The sequence below is a fragment of the Diadema antillarum genome, unplaced genomic scaffold, assembly GCF_040938485.1.
Source record: "Diadema antillarum isolate AM-2024a unplaced genomic scaffold, OU_Dant_1.0 scf00000017, whole genome shotgun sequence".
In the NCBI taxonomy this organism is placed as follows: domain Eukaryota; kingdom Metazoa; phylum Echinodermata; class Echinoidea; order Diadematoida; family Diadematidae; genus Diadema; species Diadema antillarum.
Genome location: NW_027270906.1, coordinates 6,114,492 through 6,128,893, shown reverse-complemented (window position 1 = coordinate 6,128,893; position 14,402 = coordinate 6,114,492). Strand labels below are relative to the sequence as shown.

Here is a 14,402-nt window from a genome sequence, read left to right as displayed (position 1 = left end):
TGTTCATGGCAGAATCAGGGGTGCCCCCCTTGGGACCCAGGGGAGGGGGGTGGGGAGGGGTTCTAATGGGGCCTATATTGTACATTTTCATCTTCTTCTTAAGAATCCCATGACCCATTTTCACCAAACTTGGCAGCTAGCATCCCTAGGGGGTTAGGAACCCAATTTGTTAAAATGGGCACCATGCCCCACCCAGGGGGCCCCAGGGGGCCCAAACCCCCCAAAATTAAGGACTCTGTAAAAATCTTCTTCTCTAGAACCATAAGTGATAGAGCTAAGTTAATACTATGAGTTTGTACATTAATGACTGTAGTTTCAAGTTTGTTCATGGCAGAATCAGGGGTGCCCCCCTTGGGACCCAGGGGAGGGGGGTGAGGAGGGATCCTAATGGGGCCTAAATTGTACATTTTTATCTTCTTGAGAACCCCATGACCCATTTTCACCAAACTTGGCAGGTAGCATCCCTAAGGGGTTAGGATCTCAATTTGTTAAAATGGGCACCATGCCCCACCCAGGGGGCCCCCGGGGGGCCCACACCCCCAAAATGAAGGAATCTTTTAAAATCTTCTCTAGTATCAGAAGTTATAGAGCTAAGATAATACTATGAGTGAGTACATTAATGACTGTAGTTTCAAGTTTGTTCATAGGAGATCCAGGGGTGCCCCTCGGGGAGGGGGGGGGGGGTGGTTGGGAAGGTCCAAATGGGGGCCTAAATTGTACATTTTCATCTTCTTCCTGAAAACCTCATGATGGATTTTCGTCAAACTTGGCAAGTAGCATCCCTAGGGGATCAGGATCACAATTTATCAAAATGAGCACCATGCCCCACCCAGAGGGCCCCAGGGGGCCCCAATCCCCCCAAATTAAGGAATCTTTAAAAAAATGGGACCTTATTGTACATTTTCATCTTCTACTTGAGAGTGCCTGGTCAAATTTTGGTAGAGCTGTGAATAATTTAGATTAGTGACTGCGTGAAAGGTGAACTTGCGATACTCAGGTGAGCGCTAGACCCGCGGGTCTCTTGTATCTACAATGTTGGAACTGCCTCCATGAATGTGACAATGATAAAAGCCATTTAGACAAGATGTGTCAATTATAAAAGCTCACCTCTCCATGCTTGTGACTTCACTCAGTGAGATTGCAGATATTTTGAGCTAGTCATTCACGTATCAACTGAATTCCTAATTGCAGATAGAAACTTGGTTTTGTTACATTGTTGTATTGGCAATGACACGATTTCGTCCATTTCCCTTAGACCTCATGCTCATGGGAAAAGGTGTATGTAAGCATACAGGGTATATGCTGAAAAATTTGTGCTGTTAAATGCCTTAATGCAACTTTAAATAGCACTGTTATGTTTTCCTTCAATTGTGTTCTTATGGTAAAGGAGGGAAATGATGAAGTGTGATATTGCCTTTTTAAAGCAATTTGAGTAGAATATCGGAAAGTGGAATCTTTGCCAATGACTGCATTTACTTGCTGTAGAGGGACATGTTTGCATTTTAAAGCAAAATTTCCTAGAAGTGATCATGATGCCTTTTCAATTTCAGAATTGAGTACGAGCCAGCAGAGCAGGTCACATGTCTGAAAGTGGTCAACCTGAACTCTGAGGGCAGTATAACAGGGAGGAAGGGTTTTATGGCTGTGGCGACGACCCACGTGTACACCGAAGATCTCCAGAGCAGAGGATCTGTGAGTTGTATTTCCATGACAATTTGATATTATGTGTGGTCACATATTTATGTAGCTCTTCATGTGGGTGTTGTAGAGTGGACAGTGATTGTGGCTTATTTTGTTTACTTGTTTGCTGCAGATATACATCTATGATGTCATCGAAGTTGTGCCGGAGCCAGGCCAGCCACTGACAAAGAACAAGCTGAAGCCCCTCTACTCCAAGCGGCAAAAGGGACCGGTCTCCACCCTGTGTGACGTCCTGGGATACCTCCTCAGCTCTGTGGGGCAAAAGGTCAGTGTTAGTGGACATCGGCCATAATACTTTCTGACGGACAACATATAACGTCGTGCTAGTGCTAAGTTGTACTTTTCACAAGCTGCTTTAAAGGCATAATTTACCATTTGCAAATGACACAAAAACCCAGCATTAGTTCTTTGAAGTAGTTCTAGAATGTGAGTCAGGGAGGGAAACAACTGCTGTAAAAATTTGAATCGGTAAAATTGATGTTTAGTATTGTTAAATATACAAAATGTGAACAATAGTTATAATAAAGATGTTTCCAGACTAAACTGTTTACAGTTACTGTTTATTGAGAAAAATACAGATATCTCCGTATATTTCAGGCTTTATCGTGAAATTTTTATATGATAGGATGCTTCGTGGTACAACAGACCTACACATATGCATTAATTGTCATATCTTGATTTTTTTTTTTTAATCACTGTTCCCAAGGATAAACAAGACCTTTTAAGTACACTGGACAGAATGACCAATGACATCTTAGGCCTCATATGCCATTGACAGTCCTAACACAAATTTCTGAAGGCACTTAAAGGCATAATTTACCATTTGCAGATGAAACAAAAACCCAGCTTTGGTGCTTCAAAATAGTTCTAAAATGTGAGTTAGGGTTAGAGACAACCAACGTAGAAATTTGAATCAGTATAATCAATGCTAAGTATTGTTAAATATACAAAATGTGAACAATAATTATAATAAAAATGTTTCCAGAATAAACCGTATACAGTTATGGTTTATTGAGAAAAATAGTAATATCTCCTTATATTTTTGGCTTTATTGCAAAATTTTTACATGGTAGGATGTTTTGTGATACAACTGACCTACACATATGCATCAAATTTGATATCTCGAACATTTTTGAAATCACTGCTCCCAAAGGTAAACTGTACCTTTAAACAATATGAATATGGAGAATATTTCATAATCTCTGCGACAAAAGAATGAAGATTTGTGAAGGAATGCATAAAAAAATCCCACTCTTTTATGCTTAAAACTGCAGCAATCTAACACAAAACACTTAGAATGACCAATCAATTTTATATTACCAGACAGGAATTTGATTTGCAAGAATCTGGAAATTCTTTGCACATTGTGAGCATCAGAAGTTCCAATACAAGTTTTTGGCATGTTACTCTCCAAAGAACTTATCTAATCATGTGCTATTCCTCACACAGGGACCAGATATCATCCTGATCACATGAAAAGCATACTGCCCAAACTGTTAATCCCTCTTTTGCTCAAAAAGAAGACATTCTGTCTTTTTTTACAGAATATTCATGCAATGCTTCATCACTGAAGAATTCCATTTCATGTCATATGAAAGAAGTAAAGTTTGTTCATCATTTCAAATCATTTTAAAAAGCTTTCCTTTTTTGAGACAACTTTTTTGAGACTACAGTACATAATGATTTCTAAAGTGGAACGTTTCTACTTCTGTGCAGAGACATTTAATTAGTAACATGTGCTCTGTAGGATTTGTGGTTATGATTATGACAATTATCTATTGATATATTGCAGTTTTGGTTCTGGTTGTAATGTTTTTGTTGCTGTTAATGGTGATTGTTAAGAGTTAGGGTGATTAGGTGATTATATGCTATTTGTTTTGGTTGTGGTTGCAGTTGTGGTTGTGGTATTTGTTACAGCTCCTGTTCCGGTTGCAGTTGCAGTTATACTTATGACTGTGGTCCCACACCTCATTGTCATGATTTGAAAAAAAAAAAAAAAAAAAAAAAAAAAAAAAAAAAAAAAAAAACCCTGCTTGATTAATTTTATGGGTATCTGGCTTTGGTATGCTATATGCCATTAAGTTTCAGTTGATCTGATTAAAATTGGGGGAAAAATTCCTCAAGGTAAGGTCCAAAGTCACTATATGTAGTCAAGAATTGCCATTTTTCAGCTGCATTTTTCATATTGTCCTTTGTGTAGGTTTACATGTGGCAGTTCAAGGATAATGACCTAGTTGGACTGGCCTTCATTGACACCCAGATCTACATCCACAACGCTGTCAGCATCAAGCAGTTTGTCCTGGTCACCGACGTCATGAAGAGCGTCTATCTCCTTCAGTACCAGGAGCGGGACAGGACCCTGTCCCTTGTCAGCCGGGTGAGCTTGTTGCCTTTGTCACCACGGAAGTCTTGCTTTCGTTAAACTTTGTCCTAGGATATGATTGGGATGCATTTGTGTTCATTCTTTACACTCCCTCTTCTCCTCGGGATCTAATTTTGAAGAACTGCTGATTGTAATCGAGAAGATATAATCTTGTAGATGATGTACACCATATTGCTGTGCAGTGCTCTGAAACCTGAACTGCCAGATTTAATTTTGTGGATACCATATACTATACATGCTATATAATTTTGCAGTGTTTTTATATAGCCAATTGACTGCCTTCGTGAAATTATCAACTAGTGGAAATATTGCTACCTGTTAAAACAAATGCACTGTTATCTATAAGGTGGAAAATCACTGTGTTTTCGTCTGAAAAGAAATGATATTTGTTTCTCATTTCATGACAGTGGTTCTTGAGTGCAAATTATAAGCCACTCACAAATCTGTCCTAAAAGTCCAAATTCACCAAATGCACATGAAAGCTATGCTGTACACTGTGTGAGAGTTGCAGCATAGCAGAATTCAAGAAATGTAGTTAAACAGCTCAGCCTGTTAAGTAGCATGTATGACAGGACTACTTTACAGTCATATCAAAACTGTTAATGAATCATATTTGATCCTATTTATGTATTGTGATTTGTTAAAGCAGATTAATACCTGATGGAAAAAAAAATTTACTGCAACCCTTCAGAGTCTACATTATACTACACTATACTATACTTATACTACATTACATTACTAACATTAGTTATCACGTTGAATATCATAGTTTATTTGAATGTGTATATGTTTGCTCCTCTTTTTTTTAATTTGCACCTTTGTAATCTTAATAGGATAGCAAACCGCTGGAGGTATATGCCTGTGAGTTCATGGTGGATGATAGCCAAATAGCATTCCTTGGTAAGTTCTCCATACAAAATTCTCTGTGCAAAATCATCTATTTTTTGCTCCTATTTTTTCTTCCAGTATTCACTTCAATGCATGCAGATTTCAAGATGTATAGCAGAAAAGGAGAAATTTGCCAGAATGTAGGGGGATGTTCTTCAAAATCATTCTGTATAGTCAAAATGGTACAAATAACATGTTAATACTGTATCTTACTGTAAAGCATGATATTTTCGCTGCAAAAAAAAAATTGTGAATTGGTGCCAGTGGCCTTTTCCGCGGTATAACATTTTTGCAAATTGCCGCTAGGATTAAATCCATATAATGTAGACAAGAACATTTTGATTTCGCAAATCTTGGTTCTCGCAAATTCATGAACTTTCCTAGTTTTACAGTATATTGTAGTATATATATGATATTGTACACTTTACCAATTGCTAGGAAACCAGGAAGTATCTAGTATGTAAATATTAAACCTATACAACATTGTGAATGTGGCTTTTTTTCTCTATCCTCTCTCATCCACTTCACCCCTCCTCCTTTCACCCCCTCCCCCATCCAAACCCTTACCCCCACCTCCCTCACTCACCCAATGCTGCACTCACCCCCTTCTCCACCCATTCCTTTCCTCCACTTCCCCACTCACACCCCTCACTCCACCCAACTCTTTTCCCCACTCACCCCAACCCTTCCCCCCCATCCAACCCCTCTCCTTCATTCCCTCACTCACCCCCCTCCCCCTACCAACCCCTCCCCTCACTCACCCACTCCACCACCACTAAACCCCTTTCCACCACTCCCCCACTTACCCCAACCCCTCCCACTCCTCCATCCATCCCTACTCTCTCCCAACCCAACCCCTTCCCTCACTCCCTCACTCACCCAACCCTTCCCCACTCCCCCCATCCACCCCTTCCCCCTGCCGACCCAACCCCATCCCTCACTCACCCAACCCTTCCCCACTCCCCCCCATCCACCCCTTCCCCCTGCCCACCCAACCCCTCCCCTCACTTACCCCTTCCCCCACCCAACCCTTCCCCCACTCCCCCGTCCACCCCTTCCCTCACTCCTCCGCTCACCCACTCCCCCACCGAAACTCTTTTTCCCACTCCCCCACCCTCATCCCTCCATTCAGCCTCTGATGTGGACAAGAACCTCATCCTCTTCCACTACCAACCAGAGGCCCGGGAGAGCAGCGGAGGGATGTACCTCCTCAGGCGGGCTGACATCAATGCCGGTGCCCACATCAACACCTTTGCCCGCGTCAGGTGTCGACTGACAGACCCCTCCAGTGAGAGACCACTGACTGGTCCAGTGGAGAGGCGACATGTGGCATTCTATGGTGGGTCCGGTCAAGCCAGTTTCTGACAAGTCCACTTTCAGCACGGACAACTTCCCCTTCTTTTATCCTTGTCAAAACATCAAACACTATGACATTTTGTAACTGATTGATAATTGCCCTACATCAACATGAATAAGCATCAAATAAATAAGTGCTTAGTAGCAGCCATGATAACAATTATGAGCATACATACTCGGGCAGGATTCAAACATAAGACCTCCTGATAACTGGACAGGCGTCTTATCCTCAAGACCATCAATGTCAACATTGATATGGGGCAATTTGCCAATCAGTTGCAATAAAAACAAGTCAACGCAAAAATGACATAAATTTGAATTATGTAATCTTTCTTGAAGTAATTACAGTAACGGGGCATGGTCAGTCTATATGTAAATAGAGAGATGGTATACATTGTAGTATCTCAGCAAGCTGAAAAGCTTAGGAAACAGTGAGCGTTTGTGTTCACAAATTACCCAGCAGTATTCATGTTGAGCTGTCCTCAAGTGGATTTCTCACCGTGCCCTTAGTATTAGAAAGGGATAGGGATTCAAACCTTGCCACAGCCTAAGTGTCCTCTAACAAGACATATTACCCACAATGCACCTCTCTACCAAGGTGTAGTAATGGTACATAGTTCAAAAGCAGAACATGATTATGGATGGATTAAGTGCATACATGTGTTGTAAAGTGGCAGCATGGTTTGAATACTTCCCACAGGAACAGTGTGAAAGAAAACATGTGTGGGTTTCATCCCACTGACCTGTGGTATCCAGGCGACTCCTTTTATGACCAAGTCCTCAGGACCAGCAGTATTCTTTTGTTGTGTCAACATTTTGCTATATCCAAACAGATAAGATATACAACATAACATGTAATTATCAGAGGACAAGAATATTTACTTTGTTTCAAAGAAATTTCACCATAAGCATGCTCGTAGTAATGGGAGCACCCTTTAATATGTTGTATAGTGCTGCACCATGACCTGTAAAAGTATTATCATAAAAGAAATGACAATGTCTGTTAATTATGACATGGTCATCTTTTGTTCTTGTCGTCATTTCTCTATATCCTATACATGTATTTTTCTTCCCCAGCTACCCTGGATGGAAGTATAGGCCTTCTGCTGCCTATGATTGAGAAGACTTACAGGCGACTCCTCATGTTGCAGAACGCCCTCACAAACGGCATACCGCACACCGGTGGTCTGAACCCCAAGTCTTATCGGTGAGCATGGACCATTTCAGACTCACTAGCTTTACTTGTCTCTGTCTTCATTCCTGTTTTGATGTCTTCACCCTATGAAAAGATTTATATAAAGTGAAACCCCGTTATAACGAGCTCGGATATAGTGTGATACCGCTTATAACGAGGATATTTTACCGGTCCCATTTTCATTTGCACATATCAAAATGGTAAAAATATGCATACGTTTATAACGAGGTACCGGTTATAACGAGGAAAAAAATGGTGGTCCCACCGACCTCGTTATAACGGGGTTTCCCTGTACTTTCTATTTAGGGTCCGTGGAAACAAGTTAGGAGCTTGACAAAGATTTTTGATTAAAGCTGTTAAAATACATAAAATAACAAGAAAATATGGGATATTTTTATTCGTTGTTTTGTTATAAGTGCATTATCACTAGAAAGCTTTTGTATTTTGCTCAGTCGGATGATGGACTTACTTTAAAATGTTTAAAAATATTACTTAGGCCATTTTGCAATCAAATTCTTTATTTAATGAATCTTAGGTTCGGCAGCTACAGATTTTAAGGAAGTTTCCATTGATATGAAGAAGACTATTTTCTGCCTGCCAAATTTCAATGCCTTGATATGCACATATTGTCAAATATTATGAAACTTATTTTGTAAATTCCTTTATGTTGTATAATAAGACTGTAATGATATGTTCAGTGCATACTATGCTAGTCATGTCAGCCTCTTGCATCAGTTGTATATGTTCCATTCATAATGATACTCATGCTAATATTGTAGCAGAGAGGCTTAAATAGGGGAGGCATGGAATCTATGTCATTTAATTGAATCATCTTCGAGTCTTACAGACTTATGATTTGTTTATTTGCATGTTCATTTTCATTCATTTATTTTTCATCTTGGCTTGTGCTTGCCGCTCTGTTGTTTGTGTACTTTATGAATGCTCCTAATGGGCCAATTTTACTAAGGTATTTGAAATCAAATCCAGAATCTAGATATAGTCCATGGACCAAAACGAGCATGAAAGAGGCTTACCATGCCCATGAGAATGTCAGTGTTTGTTCAGTTTTGTATATCTGTTTGTATACACTATATGTCACACACATTCAACTTTGCGTATTCCATGGTATAGATGTAAACAACCTTTGTTAATTCAGCCCAGTGTGTCGAACAATGAACACTCATCTTATGTTAGATTAATAGCACTGTTTATAATTTGGTATAGAGACCTATGAAGTTAATTCCTAAGCAACCTTTCAATGATTGTCACTACCAGGCATGTCAAGTCCCATGTCCGTTACCTTAGCAACCCACATCGCAACGTCATCGATGGAGACTTGCTGATGAAGTACTGTCATTTGAGTGTTGTGGAGAAGAACGAATTTGCCAAGAAGATTGGGACCAGCGTTGATCAGGTACATTATAAAGAAAGATGTGTCTTTCTTACATATTTCATGCTGTTCTATAGTTAAGGAGACATTCAATTTCACATCAAAGCATTTGAAAGTTTTAGTGGCAAAATTAATGTCTGAATTACTTTTTCTTTGTCTCATGCACTTCTAGCAATATTAGAGAATTTTACAAAAGTGTTAGTCTGTCATGTAACTGACAAATCACTGCTGTGAAGTTAATGTATCTTATTTCAATATTACTTTGACAAAAAAGTAAACTGTGATACCGTAAATGCTATATCTATAGCGGGTCTAATGTTTTTGCAAGTCGGGATTTCACAACAATTGTGTGAGTGGTTGAATTTGCAATCGTGGAGTACATTAATGAACTGATAAATGTATGCGTGCACCTCACATTCATGTCTGGATCACAGTTAATACTTTTGCATGTTGTTAGATTTGCGAATAGTACCCTACTTGATCAAAATTCACAAAAATAATCCCCCTGTGAAATATATGGCATATACAATAGTGCTTTGAATTTATGTGTGTGTTTGTGTGTGTGTGTGTGTGCCTCTTTGTGAGTGACATCCTCACAAAAGGAGACTGCCTGCCTGCTGTGATATTTATTGCATTTTATAATCTTTCACACACCTGCAATATTGACTTTTTCCTTTCTTCTTGTAACTCTCAGATTATGAGTGACTTGATGCTGGTGGAGACGCTGACCATGCACTTCTGAGGGGGCTAAGAGGCTGACCAAGAGATATCCTCCAATCTCGGCCCTTCTCGGCCAGTGGTGGCCACTCCTGCCTTTGGACGATGGCGTAGCATGTTCCGTATCTTGACGCAAAGTCCTTCTCGATTGTGAGACATCCTGAAATCCAGCGGACTTTAAGCTGAAGATGGCGGCATTTGACCTCAGTACAAATTACGTTTCAGCTCAGACCACTTGTTTATATGAGAAAATAATGCATTCCATGACATTCTCTTATTTTTGCAGTCTGCCAATGGTATAGACATCAGAGTCAGACTATTCAATGTGACATGACACTGGCTGTGGTATAAAGCAATGGTCTATTTACCTTTTAGCCTTTGAAATACTGCAGAATAATCAAAATGATTTTGAAGTGATTGTTCCTTGTAAAATCTACAGGCATCACACTTGTACGCCTGAATACACTTGAGAAAGCTTCAAATCATTCTTCAAATGAACTGTCAATGCTCATTGGATGAGACCAAAAACTGTTAATCATGAGGTTCCTGGTTTTGCTGCTGTGCCCCTTGGCAAGGCACTCATATTTCCTTACCTTTCCATATTAAGGAGGGGACATACAACGATCAGTCCCGTGGTGAGAAGCTTACAAGCATTCACTGCTTACTTAGCAGCCACACAAAACATATCACAATTCAGTTCAATAGTTCTGTTAAAGGGATCGTATAGTTTTGGCTGAGACCTAACTTCAGATTTCCAACATTTTTTTTTTGTGAGAAAATGAGAAACCTCTTATGAATGTGAAAGAACATGTAATTCTGAGAGGAATTCAACATTTATTTGATGAAATTGGTTTTGAAATGGCTGAGATATCCAAAACTGAGTGATCCTAAGAAAAGGTGGGACCCACCCACAGTTTATTAGGATCAATTTGTTTTACTTTGTGTTTGGATATTTCAATCATTCCAAAACCGATTTTTATCAAATCAATTTTTGAATTCCTCTTAGAATGGTACGCTTTGTGATATTTAATAAATGGCTTCTTGGTACATGTACATGTATCTTGGAAAATGTTAAAAGCTCAATCCTCATCTCTACCAATACAATACTATCCCTTTAAAAACTCATAACAACCTGTAATTCTTGCTGAACTTTGTATCAAAAATAGTTATTGTACCAATTAATGCTTTAATCATATTTCACATCTGTAAAGCCAATTAATTAGCCATTGACTCTGAGGTTCAGAAAAATATGTCAAGATGAAAAAAAAAAAATGAAGCCAGTGTCTGCAAAAATCATGCCACTTGATAACTTCAGATGGTATTGACTAGTGTGCCTTGAAATTGAGCACAAAATAATTTTAAACAAATACACCTATAGTAGTAGAATTGATCCCTGCAAATCCTGAAGAATATTGAAAAAACAGCAACTACAACAAACTCAGCAAGAACAATAACAGTGCAAAGAAATTAATAGACTGGAAGAGATTCAAGTTTTCTCTTAGCTCAGATAGATGCATTCTATTTCTTCTTTACCCTGGCTTTGTCTGTACCATCTGGAGAAGAGAACTTCTGTCTGAATGCAGATTCTGGAGGTGCCTTAGTTTCTCCATGAAAAAGGAATGTGGACATCCTGAAAGTTGATTCACAGGAGATATTAAGAACTTACGCTTCAAGTTTATGCAACCCAGTATGCATTTTTGTCACCCAAGTTCTCAATGTATACAGCGGAACCTTGTTATAAAGACGTTGGATACAGCAAAACCCTCTTACAACAAGGTAATTTTGCTGGTCCCAACTCTATATGTTTGTCTTGTTTGTCTTGTACCCTGATATAGCGAAAAACCTGATATAAAAACTAAGGCAATTGTCATGGTTTGTAGGTCCTCGTTATAACGAGGCTCTCCTGTTGTATGCCAAATATGCTGTCATCTGAGACATTTCAGAGTACATTGTATGATATTTGTATATAAGCTCTACCAGTCAGACTACATTGTTTTGGCATTGTCATCATGATATGACTGAATAAAGTGAAAACGTTTTTTAGCATATCAAATATATTTTGTGATTTGTTATTTTTTCTTGTGCGTCGAGTGAGTCTCTGTAAAGCATTGATAAACGCATGATTTTTGTGCTTATAGCATGACTTTACTGGTTGTAAACTCAATTCCAGAGGAAGGTATTATTTATTCCCAAAATTCTTTTGTGAGTTTCTAATGATATCATCATTCTTCTGCCTGGCACTTACATGTATATGAAATGTGTCCATTTTGCAAATATGGGTTGTCTTTATTTTCTCACAATTCAGAGTGAATGTGTCCATATTTGAATGTCCTCCAATCAAAACCAGTAACAACCGTGATACAGCGTATTAGTACAGTGTATGTACATGATTGTGTGTTAATTGAGTGCATGCTTGCAAATGGCATATGAGATGACAGATCTGTTATCGGACCAAAAGGTTTGCATATAAAAGTGATTGAAAACAAAATCAAAAGATGTGTAAGAAAAATAGATACTACAGTCATTTACGGCTTCATGTGAAAGAATTTTTAAAATCAATCTTCATAACCTTTCATTTCAGAAAGTTTTTACCATACATGTCCCCAAATGGTTGCACGTGCATTGGCCAGGAGAAAAGAATTCTTTTGAGATGGTATCAAAAGATGTGTAAGAAAAATAGATGCTACAGTCATTTACGGCTTCATGTGAAAGAATTTTTAAAATCAATCTTCATAACCTTTCATTTCAGAAAGTTTTTACCATACATGTCCCCAAATGGTTGCACGTGCATTGGCCAGGAGAAAAGAATTCTTTTGAGATGGTATCAAAAGATGTGTAAGAAAAATAGATGCTACAGTCATTTACGGCTTCATGTGAAAGAATTTTTAAAATCAATCTTCATAACCTTTCATTTCAGAAAGTTTTTACCATACATGTCCCCAAATGGTTGCACGTGCATTGGCCAGGAGAAAAGAATTCTTTTGAGATGGTATCGTATGGAAACTCAAATCGCTAGCCTAGACCTATCGTTAGCAAGTGCACTTGAAATGAACAAAGATTTATGGCCTTGTGTGTAGTTAATGGTACATTGTAATTCCTTCTGGACAGTGACCTCTTAGAAGGCAGATATTGTGGGTGTGGTTTGCCAGAGTAAAAAAAAAAAAGGATCCACAATTGAACAGAATGTTCATATTTATTATTATGGTCTGGAGTGGGCAGTCAGATGTAAATATGTTACCGGGTAATAACTATGCGAGGTACAAGCTACCATATCAAAGAGTGTGGACAAACAACTGGACAAACAAACACGCACACACACACACACACACACACACTAATACTGATCCATGTTGAGTTTGTGTAATTTTTTATTCAATTGAAAGGGGGCAGTTCTGATAAATATGTTAATGTACGTGCATGTGTGTTTTCCTTCAAAAAAAATCACTGAGTAGTTATGAATCATTAATTTCATTTGATAAAAAACAAACAAACAAAAATGAGCACATTCAATATTTATCACCCTTCAGTGTATGAAGAGATGTGATGTTAGTCCCTAGTACGTTTATTGTAACTTATTGATTTGTTTGAAAACAGTTTGAAGGAAAATGGTGCAGTCAGAGCATTTTTGCTCTCAGTCAATCAATTATAATTGTGTGCTTGTATTTACACAGACTTTACCACCAAATAGACCAGTTGACAAGAGAGTGCAAATTTTCAGCTTTTCCCCTAGAGACCTCGCAAAACACCTTGCAATCCACCTTTTCCTACGTAATGCAGTTCTGTACTTGAAATCCAGATTGCGAGTAGTCAGTTGTTGCAATGTTAGTCAATCATTTTTTTTTTCTGGTGCAACCTTTTTTTATTTTTAATGAAGGTCTTGATAAGATGTGGATGCTATATGAAACCGTGTTTACTGATCATCAAAGGTAAAATGTTAAATCGCCGACACAGACAGAAAAAGATACTCGTCCAGTCGGCATAAATACTGCAAATAAACAGACTACCCATAGCAATCAATGTTAGCAATACGTTGTATATCATCGTCGAACACACGATGACCCAAACTGCCTAATGGACAACGTACACGGTACGCAGAAACCATACACAAAACACAGAAGCATCTTCATGACCATATGGTATTGCTATCCATGTATTTACTGTAGGATTCAGAACCTCTTCATTTTTTGTCATACGACAGTCTCATTCTCAGACTCTAGCGAGCATAATTCAAATGGGGTGGAATGATTTATCGGACACACAATGAATTTAATTTCATTTCAGTTGTGTATTTGAAGAATCTTTTGGTCCTTTGCGCAAGATTAATGATTTTAGTATTTTTTGAAAAATGCAAATGCAGCAACTATAACCCAGATCATAAAAAGAATGGGAATCCTTTTTTTTTTTGTAGTTTATCCAAAAATAAAAAAATCTTCAGGGTGACGTCGGCTTTCTTAGTTTTACGGATTTGAAGCATGAGAAACCCTTTACACACTTTTAACATTCAACCCTGATATTATTTTGAAGGGATAATGCAATATTGCATTGACAGCCGTCATAAATCATGAATAGAATGTACTTAATGAGTGTGCAAAATTTCAGCTTGATTTCATAATGCCTCATAATGGCTGCTACTCCAGGAATTTAATAGCCCGTTCTTTGTCCCATATAATGCACAGAGAATGCATCCCAGGGTGAGATTTGGTACTCAAATAGATCCGAAACTTCAAAGCCCCTTTTTATCAGTAAACTCTTGAAGAGAGTGTGTCTTTCCC

At 38.5% G+C, this 14,402-nt stretch overlaps 1 protein-coding gene across 1 annotated transcript in view; it reads left to right on the top strand.

Moving 5' to 3' along the window:
- The window catches only part of LOC139726917 (cleavage and polyadenylation specificity factor subunit 1-like), a 39,244-nt gene extending 29,534 nt beyond the window's left edge, over nucleotides 1-9,710 (top strand). Inside the window, exons 32-39 of the mRNA XM_071637909.1 lie at nucleotides 1,551-1,692; nucleotides 1,814-1,966; nucleotides 3,902-4,078; nucleotides 4,918-4,984; nucleotides 6,105-6,311; nucleotides 7,406-7,535; nucleotides 8,799-8,937; nucleotides 9,608-9,710. Coding sequence (XP_071494010.1) covers nucleotides 1,551-1,692; nucleotides 1,814-1,966; nucleotides 3,902-4,078; nucleotides 4,918-4,984; nucleotides 6,105-6,311; nucleotides 7,406-7,535; nucleotides 8,799-8,937; nucleotides 9,608-9,655 — 1,063 coding nt within the window. The 3' untranslated portion in view covers nucleotides 9,656-9,710. The remainder of the gene's footprint in view (nucleotides 1-1,550; nucleotides 1,693-1,813; nucleotides 1,967-3,901; nucleotides 4,079-4,917; nucleotides 4,985-6,104; nucleotides 6,312-7,405; nucleotides 7,536-8,798; nucleotides 8,938-9,607) is intronic.
- The last annotated feature ends 4,692 nt before the right edge of the window (nucleotides 9,711-14,402 follow it).